This window comes from Tachysurus vachellii, chromosome 10 (genome assembly GCF_030014155.1).
Source record: "Tachysurus vachellii isolate PV-2020 chromosome 10, HZAU_Pvac_v1, whole genome shotgun sequence".
Lineage (NCBI taxonomy): Eukaryota > Metazoa > Chordata > Actinopteri > Siluriformes > Bagridae > Tachysurus > Tachysurus vachellii.
In genome coordinates, this window is record NC_083469.1 from 14,539,138 (window position 1) to 14,559,497 (window position 20,360).

Consider the following 20,360-nt stretch of genomic DNA (forward strand, 5'->3'; position numbering starts at 1 on the left):
TTAGTCGGTTTATTACATATTAAATCACACCTGAGAATTGAATTAAGATTAAATTTACTTAATTTATTTAATTAAATGCTTAATCCAGACTCCGTCGAATGACTTTGTAGCTTTACTTGTACCCGACACACTATAGCCAAAAGTTTGTAGACCTCTGACAATCACACGCATATGTGGGTCTTACACACACACCCACACACACACACACACATGCTGAATGCACTCAATTGATTAGAATGTGTTTTAATGCTGTGGCATTAAGATTTTCTCTTTACTGGACATACAGTGCTCAAACCATCATAACAATGCCACTGATCACAAAAACTGGGCTGAAGTTGAAAAACTTTCACTTCTACCCAGAGCCCTGACATCAACCCAAGTGAACACATTTGGGATAAACTGGAACCCTGACTGCACCCCAAACCTCATCAGTCACCATCAGTGTCTGACCTCATTAATGCTCTTGTGATAATAACAATAATAATAATAATAATAATAATAATAAATATCCCTACCTAAAAATTGCTTATTTTCCCCATCCACAATGCATCCAAACCATGAAACTAAAGATTCTGCTCATATGGCATCTCCAGCTCACACCTCAACCTTTTTCAGAGTGACTTCTTATAGAAAAAATGCAGCAAAATTAGTCTTTAAGTTCAGCCTCAGTTTATAACAGAAGCCACCCATCTGCCATTGCTATTTATACATGGCACTGAACCAGTTATTGAGCATGAGCAATAAAACCAGCTGTCCATAACCACATAAGCAGCCATTTTCCATAGACTCTAAACGGGGCAGAATTATGAGCTTCCACACAGAAAAAGAGAGATATCAAGCAACTTTCCAGCTGCTCCGTTTAAGCAGGAGCTCGTTCTTTTTCCGAGCTAAAGCCGAGCAAACGGTTAACATAATAGCGTTTCGGGAATGATTAAAAAGGGGACATGTGAGAGGTCAAATACGTAATTCTGTCCACTCTCACTAGACCAGTTCCATTAAATAAGATATGGATGAAAATTTAAGCATTTGTTCTTACATGTCAGTCTGAGTGGCTTGTGAAGGGATAAACTGTAGCCCAAAGGGAGTGCTGGACTAGGCCTGGTGTAATAAGCTCCGAATTGGGCTTTTCCCTCTCGGCTTGCTTTGTAGTGAAAATGTCTAGGATGGAGGACGTCCTACAAAAGACTGCACTGTGCCATTACATCATCTGATTTCCCTCTTCCAATTTCTTTCCCTCATTCTGCTCTCTTTGGCTGCTAAGCTGACTCCAGTGTTGAAAGGTATAATCACTAATCCTACTGCAACTATTTCAAACCAAACAGTTCCTTGGAAAAGAAGGGAGAAACGCAAATAGGTAGGGAGAAAACGGGAGGAGACTGAGAGGGGAGGGGAGACTAAAGCATTAGACTAGCAAGTTAGGCTGCATTAGAGAGAGAGAGAGAGAGAGAGAGAGAGAGAGAGAGAGAGAGAGAGAGAGAGAGAGAGAGAGAGAGAGAGAGTGGGAGAGAGAGAGAGAGAGAGAGAGAGAGAGAGAGAGAGAGAGAGAGAGAGAGAGAGAGAGAGAGAGGCAGAGGTGCTTTTGACAGAAACAGCAGTTGGCTTTTCCTGTCTAATAAAGGCATAGAGTCCTCCAGGCTGACCACAATACTTCCATCTTACTCGACAAAGTAATAGCTTACAGACAATTGAATATTGTGCAAGTAGTACATAGTACATGTGTAGTTTGAAGATAATTTGTGATTAGCAGCTGGGGAAAGATGAAAAAAGAGAGAGAGAAATCTACAGATAGCATTAAAAGCTAGGCCAAGCATACATACACACAAATATCCCTTGTGTTACTAGAATCTCTACACTGGTCTGTATTAAAGACAGAGTACGCTGGTCAGAGTATACCGAGTAGGCTAAAACAGAGTAGGCTATTTTCTGTATTAAAGAAAGAGTATACTGGTCAAACACTACAGGAGAGCATGTCAAACACTGGTTCTATTTGATTTTACTATGAACTGACTACAGCTCAGTAGCACACCTGGGTGGGACACAAAAGCTCATAGAGAAATTTAGTGTTGTCATCAATGGGGTGGACAACATGGCATCATATGCTGAAATCTTTTCTATTGCACCACTCGGGAACAGATTATAGTTCTGCCAACGCCATTCATGGCTGGGAGTCAAGAGAGTAAAAAAAAATACCTGTGGTCTCAGAGAGGAAAGGACAGCATGCTCTTGCTCTCTCTTCTGTATCAACTACTGATATCTGTATATGCAGAACAGTGCAGATGGCACCTTCCTGTGTGAAACTGCCCTGTGGTGCAGCATGAGCGCTTCACGGCTCTCGGAGTATATCTGTGCTTTCCCTGCCCTTTCTAGTTGTTAGTGTGATGGAAAATCGTCAACTCATCAGTGGGAATTGACCAAAAGCAAAAAGTAAGAAAAGGACAATCTTGCAATCCAATTGTTGTTCACTTATTTATATGCTATTTAATTTATAAGTTAATTAATTTGTTAAAATGATATGTATTAACTGAAACATTTTATACACTAACCATTTTACTAGAAATATCTCTTTCAGGGATTTTATTAGAATTTCACGCACAAGTTTATAGAGTGGTTTGAAAAACAAAAAACATGCAGTGAGCAGCATTTTTGCAAGCAACATCTTGTTGATGAGAAAAGTCAAAAGAGAATGGCACGGGAAAGCTAAATAACCCAACGGTTACTCCAAATAACTTCTCTCTATAACCACGCTGAACAGAAAAACGTGTCAGGGAAGGAAAGCCTTGTTGCAGGAGGGCAACTGCGGAAGAACACCTTAATGGTTTCTACACCGTTCTTTAGCAGCACTCTACACAGTTAGTTCAGATCTCCTGAGATTTTCCACTCACAACAGTTTCTGTAGCAGTGTTTCTAATTAAGTGGTCAGTGAGTAAAATGGTTGGGCTAATAGCTACAATTTTAACAAATGAAGTAACTTAAGTGTGTGTAACAATGGGATTAAAAAGCAAAAGACACCTGAGGTGAAAATATAGGAAAAGCCAGCAATTCTACTGACTGCCACCAAAAATACATTTATGGCATTTGGCAGTCTCCCTTATCCAGAGAGACTTATATTTATCTCAATTATACAGCTGAGCAATTGAGGGCTAAAGGCCTTGGTCAGGGGCAAAGCAGTTGGCAGCTTGGTGGACCTGGGCTTAGAACTCACAACCTTCCGATCAGTAGTCCAGCACCTTAACCACTAAGTTACCACTTCCATAAACGTACTGCTCGTGTACTTTACTTTCACATGACAATAATATACAGCTGATTTTGTTTGTTACTTGCAAGTCATTGAAATTATTTTTAAACAGAGTGTGTAAACAGGATGTGGAACCACACATCACAACACCGGCAAATGATATCATACCAGATGCTAAGCTGTAAATAAAAATACTCAACGATCAAGACCTGCTAATTTTATCCCATGAAAGTAGTTTCCCTACAATACTGCAGTCGTTGTATTGGTTACTCGTTGCCTCTGAACTTCCTCCAAACCTGAACATGTGAAAGTGCAAGAACTGTACATGGCTACTATTTTGTACTTTAGCTTACAGTACATCCTGGATGTTGTCAGCTTTGATGTTGCTAGTTGTTATGTACTCTACTACAGATAGAACAGATTTTTCTTATTTAAACTGGCAATAATAATCTTTGTTTTATATAATTATGACATATTCTCTTGTTAACATCCAGCCATAGCTCCAGAGTTATTGGCACCTTTAGTAATGATGGATAAAATACTCATGAAAGAGCAAGAGTAAGGAATGTCATACAAACTCCTCAACACAGAATCTGTCCAGCTTCTGCATGGATCCTCTTGAGCTCCCACAGGATTTCAATGGGGTTAAGGCCTGTGACTGATGGTCAGGTCAAAGCCTAATTTCGGTCAGTGAATGATCTGTGTGTCAATTTGTTTTGGAACACATGATTTGGATCATTGTCTTGCTAGAAGTTCCCATCATGATCCAGCAGTACATTTCTGGAAGAAGCATCTTCATTTAAAATCTCTTGATCCTCCACCAAACAGAGCCTAATTGTAGATTTTGGCATGGTGACCCCAAAACAAAAAATCTTCTGAAAACCTCAAGGTTACTTAGACTCTGGATGTTTTGGATTTTCAGGGGTGGTGCTATTTCCATAGCCAATATCTGACCAATTTGAGCCCTGCATCACCTCATATTTAAACCGGAAGACATGAATGACCACCTTAAAGTTCCTCAAAACTGAAGTGGACTTCAAAATTGTGTGTTTATGTACAGCATTATATTTTGATCATTTTTCCCATAGCTACATTGCCGGTGAAATAATATATTCAGTGGGTTATTAGGATGATTAGCTACACTATACATGTATAGGTTGATATATTAGTTCCATGTGTTTTACATATATTTCTAATTTTATGTATAATTTTATACATTATACTGGCCAACTGTATTTGTATACTGTTGATTCAAAGTGTGGATATTCACATAGCAACACTTTCAAATGAACTAGCATTTCTTGTCTTGTGTTGGTTGCATTCATATGCATTTTTAGTCATTTCTGAATTCACCTTGACTTGGAAGCTGCACTTGCCGCTACGGACTGCCTCCTCGTCGGTCTGCCACTGGTGTGGTCTGCTGGACTCGGGCACATACACGTCTTTCTTGCGGCGGAAGCTCTGCCGTAGCTTATTCATGACTCAACCTCCTCCTGCATTGGACAAAAGAGAAGAAGAGGAAGTGAGCAAGGTGGGTGGGGTTTGGTGGACACTAGATATGCTTCTGAGACACTTTTCACTTCCACCTGGTCCGCTGTGTGAGACAGTCACACCTACAGACTGTGCTGGAGAACTTTTCATTTCAGGATTTTGAGTTCGAACTCCGCTCAGTTTAAACCATATCGTGGACTTTTGATTTCCCTGTAAATTTGATTTGAGGTGAACTACAGACGATTCATTTCAGGAGCCAAATGGATTTAAAAAGAAATTACACGTACTTTATCTCAGCATGTCTACCCACAAGCGATTTGTACATCAAGATGGAAACACAAACAGAGCAAAGCACGAGCGGCAGCAAGTCAGAGGTGTTATAAAGACAAGGGAAGTAGAGGCAGTCGCTCTAAATCACACACACTCTGTCTTACTGATAACCAGCAGCTCTGGTCCAGCAGCTTATACAGTAACAGAAGGACAAAGCTATAACAATAACTACCAGTAACCTATCCAGTCAGGAATCATTTTCACTCCCATAAATCTGAAAACATTAGCGCTCACATGTCACCATCAGACATTACAGAAAACGGTAAAAACAAACAAACAAACATTTCAAATAATTCACCTTGATGCTGCTTAGATCTTATCAGTTCATTTGGTGGTTATAAAAATAATACCGTGCTTCCGTTATTCAGCAACTCGTTTTTGAAGCAGAAGGACAAACGGACAACCCCATGGACACCTCACGTGCTCTCTGCTCAGAAATGAATTCTTTCAATGCAGTTAAATAATGATGTGCTTTTTCCCATCAATTTATTTCATAGCTGTTCGACACAACACTCCTTCAGACACGTGCTATAAAAAGCTGTCTTGCTGACAGTTTCACGAAACAGAGAGAAAAGTCCATGACTACGAATAATCTGCAAAGCAAACAGCATTCAGATGCAGCTAGGACATATACATACTTTTTTAAAATAAAAAAAGTAAAAAAAAAATCAAATAAAAAAAAATAAAAAAATAAAATAAAATAAAATAAAATAAAATAAATAAAAACAAAAAACAGTGAGTATTTTCACGTTCATGATTTACGTGTGTGATTACTTATTCGACTTCAGTAACACAGACTCCTGCAGCTATAATCAGCTCTGGAGAGCTGGTTTAATTTTCAACACACTCCAATGTCAACATCATTCAAACTGAGGCTCTGTAAAGGCTTTTAAAGTACTTATACCTTATCATCAGGTGTTTCTGCCAAACAGATTCATTATCCACCAACAATACAATACTCATGTTTTAATTCTGCTGGTAATCAAAACGGATCTGTGATATAAATAACTACTTATAGTTATGCTACAAAGATTGACCGTAGTTTTGTTCCATTTATTCAGTCAAGAACTTCTCAGAACAAATTTGGCTTATTTTAGGAGCCCAGTAATTTAAGAAGAAGAGTAATTTAACACTTGCCTATTAGCTGCTAGTGTAATTTCTGACTTCATACTTATGACAGTTAGCGGCAGAATAAATGCTTTGGCACATGCATTTTAGAGCGTTTCGCCTCCTCAGTTCGATGCTGATCCTGTTCACTAGCAGGAATTGTATTGTATCAGTTCCGAGTCGGATCAGATATGACACGTTTCCCGATCCGAGCCACTGAGTTACATTTTATACATGATGTTCATGTTTCTTCATTGTTGCCAAATAACAAAAGTGTTCCTGCATCAACAAGGGTGGCTGAATTTAAACTAAAAAAAATAAATAAATAAAAATACAAAACACTCTATAGTCTATACTCACAATCTATACTCTTTAAACACCTTGTCCTTGGGTAGCACATGATACTCAGAGCTCTGATATCCTTATATCATTTAGCATCATTCATCAAAAACAAACAAACAAAAAAAAACAACACACGCTTCCTTCATTATGTAGTTGCTGCTTGTTGGGCCACACTTTATTTGTGGCTCGCAAGTGTTCAGGTTTGCAAGCGTGTATTTCTCAGAAACCACAACCACACAATACAAACACTTGACTGCAGACCATGTTGCTGATTTCCTGAGACCTGAAACTTGTTTTGAAAGAGAGCCGTGTGCCTATTTACAACCGTGAACCTTGTGTATGATCTGTGCAGCTATGAAAGCATGAGAAACGCATCCCATTAAGAATTCCTTCCTTATCTCCTGCTCACACACTCAACCTCTAGATGCTCTGCTCTCACACAGCTGGCCCAAGTGAATCACAAGACAAATTAGGAACACACACACACACACACACACACACACACACACACAATTATACTTCAAAGAACAGGCATTTTTTGCAGTCAGATCATCTGGTAAAAAAAAAAAATCATATCTCGATCCTTCAACTGGGTAACATTTTTTGTTAGTAATTTGAATTAAAAATCATGAAATCCCACAGTATCAAAGAAGAGTGTGAATTCAGCACAATATCACTCCTACAGCTCTTAATATCCCTCTCAGGCTTCATAGGTTTTACTTAATTCATTAAATCAATTCTTCTAATTAATAAAGCAGAAGCAAAATTTAGGTTTTAGAGGAACTTCAAAAGCGAGTAAATATAAAGTAAACTTCATAAGCGAGTAAATAAGACAAAAAATAAGAGAAAAACGTGTGTGTGTGTGTGTTTGTGAGTGAGTGAGTGAGTGAGTGAGATGATCAAGCAGAATAAGAACGAGTTACCTTTTAAACCCTAGCGTGAGAAGAGAAGCAAGAAAAGGGGCAGAGACAAGCTACACCTCTCTCCACTCATCCAGGACAACAAGGCAACTATTAATGTCAGGCCATGTTCTGAATCTCTCTTTTATTTAGGTCATATCATATCTGTGCTGAGAGCAGACTCCAGGCGAGTGCCTCTCACTTTGTTTCCACAGCAATGCTGAGAAGTGTGTGTGTGTGTGTGTGTACTCCCCTCTTCTGCCACCACTAAATCACTTTATTTGCCCCTCTGCTCTCAGAAGTCTATCTGCCTTACACTCTTCTTTCTTTCAAGACCCTTTTAAGTTTTTTTCTCTTTAACTCTTTGGTCCCTGTGTCCTCCTTCTCACACCCTGCACGCCAGACTCATCGAGACCTCTGTGGGTTTCTGTCTCTCATTTGCTCCCTGTTAAGGTTCAAAAATGTGTGAGGGAGGAGTATAAAGAGAGCACGGAGCACAAGCAGTAGAGGAGGGGGAAAAGGAAAAGAAAGAGGGAGCTGGAATAGCAGGGAAGGGAGAGTTTGAGTATGTGTGTGTGAGTGTGTGAGAGTGTGAGAGTGAGTGAGTGAATGAGTGAGTGAGCGAGCGAGCAAGCAAGAGAGAGACAGAGAGAGAGCGAGAGAGAGAGCGAGAGCCTGGGAACAGATCAAGTCATGTGAAGGAGTTTTGCAGAGAACTGGAGGGTGTGAGAGAGGTCTGGGCCACAAGAGTGATGAGGACACAGCAGTGACATGGTATTAGGTAGGAATCAGTCCAGGAAAAAAGGACTGGTTAAAATTCATATTAAAAAAAATATATATTAATAAAATATAAAAAGAAAAAAAATGTTTATTTACAGAACCACCATATACACATCTCATACACGTTCAGTTCCATTCTGATCTATCTGCACTATCAAACCAAATCAAATGTCTGCACTCGGTGTATGAAAATTACAGAGTTAACTCAATATTGCTTGATTTGCAGTTACATAATGGACTCAACCTTAATACCTTTAATGTAGGTAAAGTAGGTAGAATAAAAGCAATAACAGCAAATAACCAGGGCAAAGAATCAGACTTTTGCGAGAACGTTAAGAAAATGTCAGATGATAAAGTAGGTACTGGGTTTTAGCATGAATCAGTGTGTGTAGGTGTGAATCAATATCAGCTCATTAGTCTTTCTTCAGTAATTGATGCATGGAGCTGTCTTTACTGAAGTTATGATGTAAATTCACATTAAAATACAACAGACGTGACTATATTCGTTTCTGGTGGTCTGATTTTCAGTGCCTGATTAATTATGTGGCAGTCAGAAAAAGCGGACAAACCCCATACACCAACATTTTAACTTCGAATCTTTACTTCCCCTAACAAGTAAATTCCTGCCAATTTCACACTGGTAGTATAGTATAAAACAGGAACAATCTGCAGAAAAAAAAGCTGTACAGTGAATGTGGTCAAGTCTACAGTAGTAGGTGCTGTGAGTTCGGTTGCACTGGAACTGTGCCACAATTCAATGTGAATTCAAAGTCAACTTGAACTTGTCTTTAGTCTATAGCAAAAACTAGGAACTGGCCATGTGGCCAAATCTGACTATTCCTGTTCTATCATGTCCCAAATGTCACATCATCACTTATTCAAAATCTGCATCCTCCACCGTATGACACTTTGCTGAAGCATAAAACGTGTTATGATATTAAAGCAGTTTTCAAATTTCTACCATGGGCAAAATCTAAATCTGCTGAAACCAAAGTAGCTTAAATCCCAACTGCTTTTTCGCACGCTTCCATATTTCTTTGCTACATGAAGATCATTAGCACAAGTCCAGTGGGATTTGAGCCATCTACAACACTGCTTTACACTTGCTCGCCCATTCACTACTCAGTAAAAGCCTATGCTGCTGATAGTGTGTATGTTAACTGTGAAGAAAGAAGAAGAAACTGATTGGTTTAAAAAGAGAAAGGTGAGGATGAGCGGGACAGTGAGCGAGCAGCACTGTTCTGCAAATATATGAGAGTTACGATAATCTCTCCAGGAATGAAAACAGTTTAATCGCTACAGAAGGATCCTGGGGAAGAGCACAAAAAGCCTTTGAGAAAGGAGAAAGGGGTTTGAAGGAAGTGGATGGTGAGAACTCCAGTTTTTCCCCCTTTTCTCAAAATTTAAGAATACAGGACTTTCTTTAGTTTTCTTTACACACACACCCCACACACACCCCACATTAATGGCAGCTCCTTTCCATGTCAGTCATTACTTAAATGAATGAAAAAGCTGGGGGGAAAAAGGCCGTTAGTGTAATAATCCAATTTGAGTGCCAATGAAAGCTTACATAAAAATGGAAAAACTCAAATGCAGGCCATGTTACATAAAACATGGCTCTGCCTGCAGTAATACCGAAGCACCAATCACACAAAATGGCTCAAAAACAGACGCACAAGTGCCAGGGCATGCAAGTCCAATTAACATGGAAAACACGCCTCATCAACGGATGACAGATTCCATTACGATTCCAATATCCTGTGTCATTACTTTGGCCACTAGCAGATTCGGATACAGGCTGTGATGCGAATATGAACTTGCAGCCTTAGAGTCTTTAATGCATTTGAGAGAAAAACTCCACAATATACATCAACACGATATTTGCATCTATAGCACCTAAAAGGCTGCAAAGAAGCTCTCTAAAAAAAAATCATAGTGTTTTCTTGTGAGAAGAGACTCACTTGAGCTGAAATATGCTGGGTACAAAAAAGTAGGGTAAAAAAAATGACTAAAAATCCATTTCTTTCTTTCTTTCTCTTTACACCATGCCAGCGACAATGGCTATATTTATGGTGAGAGATATTAAAAATGTATTGCTAGATGATTGACATCTAGGATAGATGTTGTAACAAGAATTGTATTAACTCATGTATAAGTGTCACACCTTTGACTCAGATGGATACAACTGCGGTTTAATGAGCAAGGTAGACGGCTGCAAACGGTGAGGATCGGAGTCAAATTACAGGCAAGAGGTCCGACGATCAGCAAGCAGAACAACGTAGCGGAAATCCAGTAAGCGAAAACAGTCTAAACCCAGGATAGAACTCAACAAGCAAAAAGGCTTAGTGAGTTCAGGGTTAGAGATAAGTAAGTTTTGGCACACTGAGTGCCACACTGAGTTCATATTGAATCAAAGTCCTGTTTATGCATGATAGGAGTTTAATGAGAAACAAGCGTGTGATTAAAAGTCAGGAGATGAAGAAGACACCGGATAAGTGTCGTGCTGGGGATTGGTGTCTATAGCGGCCATGTTTTATGTCGTGGTTTGTTCTGAAAAGTTCAATACATCGGGTAGTGTATTCTACTACAGGATCTGTTTAATAGAATAAACGAGTCATATTAATGCGGATCAAAATGGCAGGTTTTTCCCCCGCACTCTTATTTAATAAGCTTCCTATTTACCCCATCCATCCTGTACTGTCTTGCATTGTTTACACACACTTGTAGTCTAGTGCTGGAGGAGTGCAGTTTTATGGCACAATGCGCCCGCTGTATGTGGCTGAAATGACAAAGCCACTTTTTACTTGACTTTTTCCTTTTCCATTTCCTATAAAACTGCGTTCTTCTTATCTCTTTTGTAGTACAGTGTGTCATTTCTGAGCCAAATACTCTGGTTACTATTTTGATTCTTACAACAATACTAACTGTACTCTGGGTCATCAGTGAAGCTCCACATGCTGAGCAGATAGATAAAGGCAAGGAGAGGAAAGAAGGAGGTGAGAAAACATGACAGACAAAATACAGGTGAAGGGAAGGGGAAAAAAAATTCTTTTCATAGCCAAATCGATCAGAGTGTATTTGTATTTAGAAGACATTGTGTGGAAATAACAGGAATGAAGAGACATACTGTATTAGCCCACTTGGCATTAATGTGTATATTTGTAAATTTGTGTTATTTTACCGCAAGCAACACGTTAAAAACACGTGTTTATTCTTGACAGAGAGAAAGCCAAGTTGAAGCGGAGCTGGGGCGGTGGTGGGAGGTGTTTGACATTAGCAGGCTTCTCCCTGCTGGTTTAACTGGAGGATAGTCAGCAGGGGCCGTCAGCCTTGGAACGGCTCGCCTTAATTGTAGTTAATTGCATTGACTGTCCCCAAGATCTAAATTCAGTCTGCAATTAGGGGGAAAAAAAAAAAAAGCAAACCTGAAGCTGTGTCCAAACCTAATGATAATCAGCGCACGTTCGGTACAGGCAGGAATGCCCCAGAGGATAACAAGGTTAAATCAAATGAGGGAATCAGTTCTGTCATATAACAGCCGCAACCATTCCACATCAGATTATTTCCAGCTTTTCTACTTGGTATCCACTGTAAGTCAAAGACACTATTTAAAATGCATGAGTCGTGGAAATGCAATTCATTAGTAAAACAACGCACATGGCATTAATTTCATAAGCCTGCAATTTGTGGTGTCCCACAGCTGATATGATAAGGACAAGCCCAAAGGACACGGTTCCCCCAAACAAGACACTCTGAAAGCATACGTTTGTCTCTATCTCTGTCTCACCTTCCATTCCATCCTCCCTCATTATGGCAGACAGTAAAAGAGACAGTCATTTCTCCCTAAACCAAGTGAAAGCTTTGTACAAGGAGAGGACACTAGAAGCATAATTTCACAATGATACCTGCGTGCCACAGATCTCTAACCTGCCTGAATGTTCTGTGCTGCCGACGAAAGATGCCCTTGACAAGGCATTCAGAAAAAGAATTTATTTTACCGAATACAGAGGTATCATTCTCTTAGAATGAAGGAACAAGATGAAGGAACAGATTTTGCACCACAGGATGCACCTGGTCCTGTAATATAGCCTTATGGTCCTGTAAAATGAGCACAGAGAGAAATCACGGCACCTAATGACTCCTGTGAGATGGCTGCTTGTGCCGTTATGGATCCACCACCACGCTGGCAACAGACATGAGTGAAAGCTTTCTTCAGTCTGCTTCCACACCCAAGTATGTCCAGATGTAGGGAAAATACAACTCATGAGAAGATTACTTTTTCCTCCATTGCACAGGAGCGCAGTTTGGGCTCCGTACACTATTAGCCTTGATGACAGCACTTTCTGAAATGTGGTCATGCTTTAATGCTCAAACACCAAGGTGTGCACATTAGCACTGGGGATGCAGCTTTGCAGAGTTTAGCAACTATTCCATTAATAGAGACAAAAGACAGACCTGTTATCATCAAGCCTCTTTCTGACCTCTGATTTTTGGCAGCCAGAACTTTCTCCACAGTATAGTTTTCCTTCTACTTAAAGACTAAGAGCATTTGTAGCTTGGTGTTAGAGTTTAAAACAAAACCAGGCTTACCTCAGCTTTGATAGCTTTCCTATGGGTCAAGAGAGTTTGTTGAGTTCGCACAGAATGATGTGAATCATTCTTTACAACCCTGGTGAGCAGAAAAACTTTTCAGTATGCACAAACCATTGAATGTTGAGATGGATGCACTTCAGCAGCAGAAGACACCAGGTTCCTCTCCTGTCAGCCAATAATAAAACTATTCTGCTGTTGTAGACATCCAAATTAAGGTTTAATGAGTTGTGTATTTTTAGAAAAATATACCTATTATAAGCTTTTTTATAATTCTCATTCATATTATTTTTATATCATATTATTTTATCTCTACAGGTCTCTTGTCCTTGCTTTAAAACTTACCTTTCATGCAAAAGTATAAATCACCTTAGGCTACACCATCCATCCTCCACCTAGTCTTACAATAAATGCAGCAGTGTTACAGTGCTAGAAACGTCACAAAGACTAGACAGTGGGAATTCAGAAGTTTGGTTAAATAGCAGGGCTGAACAGATCACACTGTACTAGATGCTGGTATGCAGTACAGCATGGAAAGGTGTTATGGCTGTATTTACAGGTGAGGCAATGTGAACGAGGATTCAAAGTATTGTACAGGCAACCCATTGCAGGCACCAATAACCAGACATGCCCTGTTAATATGTGATTTATTAACAGGCTTTACAACAAGGTCACTTATAGTGTGGCTAAAGTCGATCACAAGAGAAGCCTTTAACTCTTACAAGAACACATGGCAGTAACATATTTCATTTCTTACAAACCACCCACTGTGTCACTGGTGGTATTAATCACAACGGGCGGACAATACTGTGATACGCAAACTTGATCACTGGCCGTTGATGTGGCTTTGTACTCTTTATGGTCTGTTTACATTTTTCAACCCACCTCCCATTCATTCTTCATCCTGCACAAAGGATTATGGGAGCGAGAGTATTGCAAGAAAAGCGAGGAGAGCAGAGAATAGTTGAGAATTGCTCAATAGTATGTAAACGAGACGCATTATTTGTACTGTTGGGCAGCAGCCAGTCACACCCCGGGTCCCACCCTAAAATCAGTGCAATGCAAGATGGTAGAGACAGACTGCAGTTTGGTGGGAGGTCTATTGGTGGATATTTTTGCCAGTACACTGGCGCTCCAGTCTGTCGTGAAATGGAAATTGATTTATCAGACTTTTTCCATCAGTATAAACAAATGCATTGGTTTCTAACTGCTAATCTATAAAAAAAACAGTCAAGACACTGTTGGCTTCCAGTGGGGGCCATTTTTACCTTTTTAAGTTTTGTTTGGAAAACTTTACACAGAAAGTTCCAGAAGTTAGTCAGTAAGTCAGAAAGAAAGAAAAAATGAAAGTGTGGCAGTGTAAAATAACTGACTGTGTTTTAGTGATGGATGTTTGTGGTTAAGAACAGAACTGCTCCCAACAGTCCTTGTTAACTTCATATTATTCACTAAAACACACCGCATTTCTTCAGTGTTACATTTCCATAAAATGGTTGCACAATGATCAGCACCATCTATGTCTACGTCACATCACATACCAAACCAATTTAGTCATGCTGCCTCGAAAAAAAAAGCTGACATACATCTAGAACAAATCCAGTCAGTTAGTCAGCTCTCTGAGTGTGTGTGTAATATGTCAAACCTCTTTGTGCAGCTATGCTGTAGACCTATATTACAGACCCTGATTACGCTACACATGAAGATTCATCAGTATTAATAAACAAGAACTCTTACATATGCCCTGAGATACACAGAATCATATTCCAGAGAGAAATGGTGCAAAGGATTATGGTCTGCTGAGCAGGAGGACTGTGACTAGCGAAAAAAAAACAACCTTCCTGCAGCCCTACTCGCACCCACACACACTTTACATTGTAGACGTAATAACCAGATCAGCTACATCACAAATGACCATGCATCACACTCCATGTGCTATTGTTAGACATCAAATAATGCTCACACTGCACTAAACCACGAGGACACACGAAATAACAATATTCCCAAAACATTCACATTCAATCAAACAAATCTAATCTGTTTGCTCAGCCTATAGATAAAGATAAAATCAACATACCTACTGATATTGCCTCCAAATTCTAGCATGTGATGTGTGTGTAGCATGAGAAGCACATACAAATAATTAGCCCTTGTCACTGCAGGGGATCAGGACATTGCCTGCATACACACACATACACACGTACATGCAAACATGCTCTTCTTAATTCCGAAATCACTTTATTATTAATAGTGAATCTGTTCAAAGAATAAAAAGACACACGTCAAAAACAGATACTGAAGCTACGGAAGTCTACAGATGATCAGCCAAACTAGTGTTTTCAGTATAAGATAGCATCGCTGTTAGTATCAGCCTTCTTTCAAGCTAGAGGTCGAGAGACAGCACTCGCTGCAGTGTTTGCAGCGACTGGGTCAGTGTAGTGGTGAAACCGGAGCTTGCTGGGAAGTCTCAGCTCATGCTTTATTCAAAGATTGTCGGTCATTTCCTTCAACAGCCCAAACAGATCCAGAGGCAGAAGTGGTGCACAGAACACTGTCACGGTCATGGCAACGTTAAGAAAAGCAAACGGCTGGAAAAACAGCAAGCTTTTGTGAAAGCTCATTGTAATGAGCTCTTTAACGTCTATATTTAAATCAATGAAAAATGTTTATTTGCAGCACAACAAACTGATGTGCACAAATTCTATTTATAATAAATCTAAATTATATCATAATTATTAAGGTGCATGCCAAAGTAAAACATCTAAAAACATAGAATAAACAAAAGTTTGCCTTGATTATTATTAGCATGAAAGCATCATCACTGCACTAAAGTGTGAATCTGTTTAACAGCTCAGGCTTGATTCATCCTTTTTCATGAGCCAGCCAAAACAATTTATATTGCAATTGTGGCCCATTAAACACACTCACACCACTATGAAATAGGTGAAATATACTACAAGTCATATGTTTAACGGAGTCAATTTAATGAACTTTCCTGAGTACCATGGGAAGAAGAAGAAGAAAAAGTTAGCAGTCACTTTTATTCTTTAATTGAAAAGATATCGTGATTATTTATTGACAAGGTCGCTTTGAATATACAGCCCTGTTATGGAAACTGCAGACTGATAGTAAACTATGGAGGAGGAGGAGGAGGAGGAGGAGGAGGAGGAGGAGGAGAAGAAGAAGAAGGAGAAGGAGAAGGAGAAGGAGAAGGAGAAGAAGGAGGAGGAGAAGGAGGAGGAAACTAATGATTGAATAGAAAAATGAATAGAAATTTGTACAAATCAGATGCATCCAGACAGAAATAAATGCACTGTATTATCCAAGAAATATAGAAATATGGAGTTTGTTCCTGAACAAATAAGAGAAACTGATGACACATTTAAATGCATCTCTTGTTTATTTGCAGAATCTTTCTCTGCAATTACTTGTTTTTCCCCTTTTCCTTTTACATTTATTAATTGATTGGTATTGTTTCTCTCTCATAATAGGGTCATTCTCATAGCAAAAAAAAAAAGTATTTAATCCTTGATGAAAATGCAATAGACAAAAAGCCCTCAAGAGACTGGCACTGGCCAATAAATTCCCAGTTTATTTCCAATATCCGTGAAAGCCTAGGAATTTGCCAAAGCAAAATTTGAGTCATGGACTAAGGGTCTCATTCATCAGTAGAACAGGATTACTGTGTGTGAGGATGTGCAATTCAAACTACTGACCATGTGGGGAAGTGTAATTGTGGGTAAACTGATTACAGGGCACTCGCATGCTTGCTTAAAGATTTGGCCCAAGTTTTTAGGACTGCAGGAGGATTCTTTGCTGACTGTGATGACTACGAGTGGGTGATCAGTCGATTTTGTTTGCTCAGTGTAAGTTTAGATCTCTGCCAGCAACTCATCCAACTTTCAGAGTGAACAATAAAGGGACTTGCACACGAGGCAAAACATTACAGTTCCAAACAAGTCAGTGACGAGGCAATGTCACAAATAACAAGGGTTTCGTTGCACAGTTTTTCCTGAGGCAATTGGGTGCAGACATGCACATAAAATCAAAACATGAGGCATGTTAAAACTACTGAGTTATGCTACATTCACACAGAGTGACTTACAGCAGCAAAGCATTTGGAGGCTATTCATCGTCAGAGAGCTGTCCGTGTCCGAAGACGAGCGGCGGCAAGCGTTGGAGACTAGATGTGAAGATATGTGAGAAAAGTTTATTCAAATACAGAGCGAACTGGTAAAGCGACTGCCAATGGGAGTAAATCTCCCCCTCAGAAGGTTTTATTTTAGCAGCAAGAAAACCAGTTTCCACTTACTGATAAACATTATTAATATGGCAACCAGGAGGACGAACACTTGCTTGAGGATAAAATCACTGCGTGTACGTGGCATTGATCTACAAGTAAATTCTTATAGAATGGCACAGTGTGCCCTCGACTTCAGCGAGGTGTTGCTGGAATTGTGTTTCTTGGACGAACCATTTGGAAAACGTACATTTATTTTCACTGGTGCAAATGTGTTTCTACGTAATAATCTGTGGAGCAGAAATGTGATGCCATGTTGCGCACAACAAGGAGTATTGAAAACAGGAAGTTGTTTACCATATATGGCAATTTAGGGGCGTTTCTTTAGTTCATGAGCACAAGCCTGTGTGGTATTTAGTAATCTCTATTGCAGTGAGCTGTGTGTAAGCATGTGTGATTAATGAAAACTTGTTTTGTTTTGTTTGTTTTTCCCCCCAAAGGACCTGTAGAACAACATAAAATTGTGAAGCCCCAAGATCCCTGAATAAAATGTTAACACCTGCAATAATCACTTCCTTTGTGAAAGCAGACGCCGAGTGAACAGGTAATAAGAATCCATGTGACTTAAGCCAGCAGTAGAGATTTCATCACACCCTATCTGGCCGGTCTTACCGCTTCGCTCCAAGAGGCCCGACAAAGCATGCAGCAATTAACACTTTCCTCTCGGGTGACACTGCATTTAAATGCCTTAAAACAACCAATCTTGTCCACTTTTCTCTCACATTTGCTCATACTGTCCCTCACTGAAGTAAACAGAAAGATTAGAGTGTGCGTTTAAAAAAAAAAGAAGAAAAAAAAAAGTCTCTCGCAAGAAATCTGGCTGTTGTTGCAAGACATTGCTTAAAAGCACAGGACAAAGATAAAAAAAAATCCAAACAGAAATGGCTCCAAAGAAATGAGGCAGAGGAAAATAATGAAAAGCTACCCAACTGTGATGGCTCACAGGATGGTGCAGGTCTCCTAGATTTTGGGCTGAATAGAGTGCTAATCAGGTCTGAGACCAAGACTAAATCAAGCACTAAACGCTCGGAGCAGGCAGGCAGTGATGGTGGGATCAGCACAGCGAAAGCATTGTTCCCTACAGTCAACTCAGTGGGAGCACCAACTTCGCTAAGCCTGTACCAGGCTGTAGTTGTGGAACTGGGCAGAGTAACACATTCGCTTCACTGACTATCACTCTGAATGGCCGTGAGCAGGGACACTTCCCTGACGCAAAGCACAGTAGAGCACTTGGTACCACACTACTGCTTCCTCCTTGAGACAAAGAAAAGGTGTTCACATGACTCGCAGTGTCCCTGTTTAAAAGTGAACACACTGAATACGCTAGCCTGGTTAGGATCATTGCTCAAGTGAGGGAACATCTAGACAGTGTATGAAATAAGTGTATATCTCGACTGTGGATTATGTGCTTTAAACAAGAAAAGAGTTGGGTCTTTGTATGATAAGAGTGAAAATAGTGTGACAATAAAATTTACAATAAAATTGAAAGGAGAAGAGAAAGCGTGATTAATTATGTGTAATCAAGTATCATGTTCTACTATGATCATAAATGTTCCTGACATGTGTGTTTGACAGACATAGTACAGAGAGTGAATAAACAAATCAGACACACACTTTTTTAACCTTTAACATCAGCTCAATATTGTGCCTTTACTCTACTCTGCAAAAAAGTTAGAACTGCTACTACCAGGATACATATATATAGTGTGGCTCCTGGTGTGAAATGTACCAACTCCTTTCCCTTTTTTTTTTACGTATTTGACCACTTGAACGCACTCCAGAGACATATTTCTTTACAAGATTCTGAGAGACACCATGAAAGCACTGCTCTATGCACCAAAACAGACACAGCTTCTCCGTTTCAGGTTTTCTGCCTGACTTCATGGAGACATGGAGGATAAGGAATAGCAGAGGAGTGACTGCGGTACTCCAACATGGGAACCTCAAACAATTAAGCTGGCGTTCAGTATACCAGTGCAGATCCCGAGGAGACTTCTGTGATTCACTGCAAATCCTTTAAAGAGTTTTTATTTTTGAAATAAACTTGCCACAGAAGAAGTTTCAGTAGCTAAAAGATATTGGGTGGATATACAGGATATGGCAACCCAAGTAATAAAACTGTACTGTACGATAAGTAATGATACGTTTTTGCATATTCCTCATTGTAAGCTAATGCTAAATGGGTGGAATAATTTAGGTGAAAACAGGTTTGTACAACACACAACACAGTTCAGGAGAATAAACTTCAGTTATTGTAACCTGATTGAGATACCATTTATTTTCTAGGTATGGACATCACACAGACCTGTGTTTCAGCAACAGCACAACAAGCGAGATCTGAATTGAGAATTCACAATTCCAAGCAAATTACGAACACCACAGCACACAAACAACTGGCAAATAATCCCACAGACCAACCCAGCTTCAGTTCTACACTCACTTTAGTTCCTACTTGCAATGAGTTCCCGTTTACTTGCCTGCTAATGAGGGGAAAATAATTCCAATGAATTAGAAACGTGTTTATTGATGTCTTCAGGCTTGTAATTGCTGCAGTCAAGTAAAGCAAATAAAACCATAGCTCGCAGTTCCTGAGTTTAACGGAAGGTGGAATCAAATGTACATTTCATGTGCACCACACCGATGCGTACCGTCGGCTATCAGAAACTCATTCATTCATTCATCTTCTACCGCTTATCCGAACTACCTCGGGTCACGGGGAGCCTGTGCCTATCTCAGGCGTCATCGGGCATCAAGGCAGGATACACCCTGGACGGAGTGCCAACCCATCGTAGGGCACACACACACTCTCATTCACTCACGCACTCACACACTACGGACAATTTTCCAGAGATGCCAATCAACCTACCATGCATGTCTTTGGACCGGGGGAGGAAACCAGAGTACCCGGAGGAAACCCCCAAGGCACGGGGAGAACATGCAAACTCCACACACACAAGGTGGAGGCGTGAAACGAACCCACAACCCTGGAGGTGTGAGGCAAACGTGCTAACCACTAAGCCACCGTGCTCCCGCTATCAGAAACTCTTCCTCCTAATGTTTATGAATGAACAGATTTTTTTTAAATGGAAAGTCGCTCAGTGAGTGGGGAAAAATGCTCAAAAAATAACAGTGGAAATGCACAAAAGCATTATGCTGTTAAATTCTGACATGGACAACGAACAAACAGCAGATCTTTCTGGGAGGTAAGCAAGGCATGACTAAACAAGCATGAAGAAACAGGAAATGTTACAACTTACACCTGAAATCTAGACAGTGAAAAAGCAGCAGA

At 39.9% G+C, this 20,360-nt stretch overlaps 1 protein-coding gene across 2 annotated transcripts in view; it reads right to left on the bottom strand.

Annotated features, from left to right (window-relative positions):
• numb (NUMB endocytic adaptor protein) overlaps positions 1-20,360 on the bottom strand; it is a 40,684-nt gene that overhangs the window by 11,926 nt on the left and 8,398 nt on the right. For both annotated transcript variants that reach the window (XM_060879733.1, XM_060879732.1), the window contains exon 2: positions 4,589-4,728. In XM_060879733.1, the coding sequence (XP_060735716.1) occupies positions 4,589-4,714 (126 nt within the window). In that variant the 5' untranslated portion in view covers positions 4,715-4,728. The remainder of the gene's footprint in view (positions 1-4,588; positions 4,729-20,360) is intronic.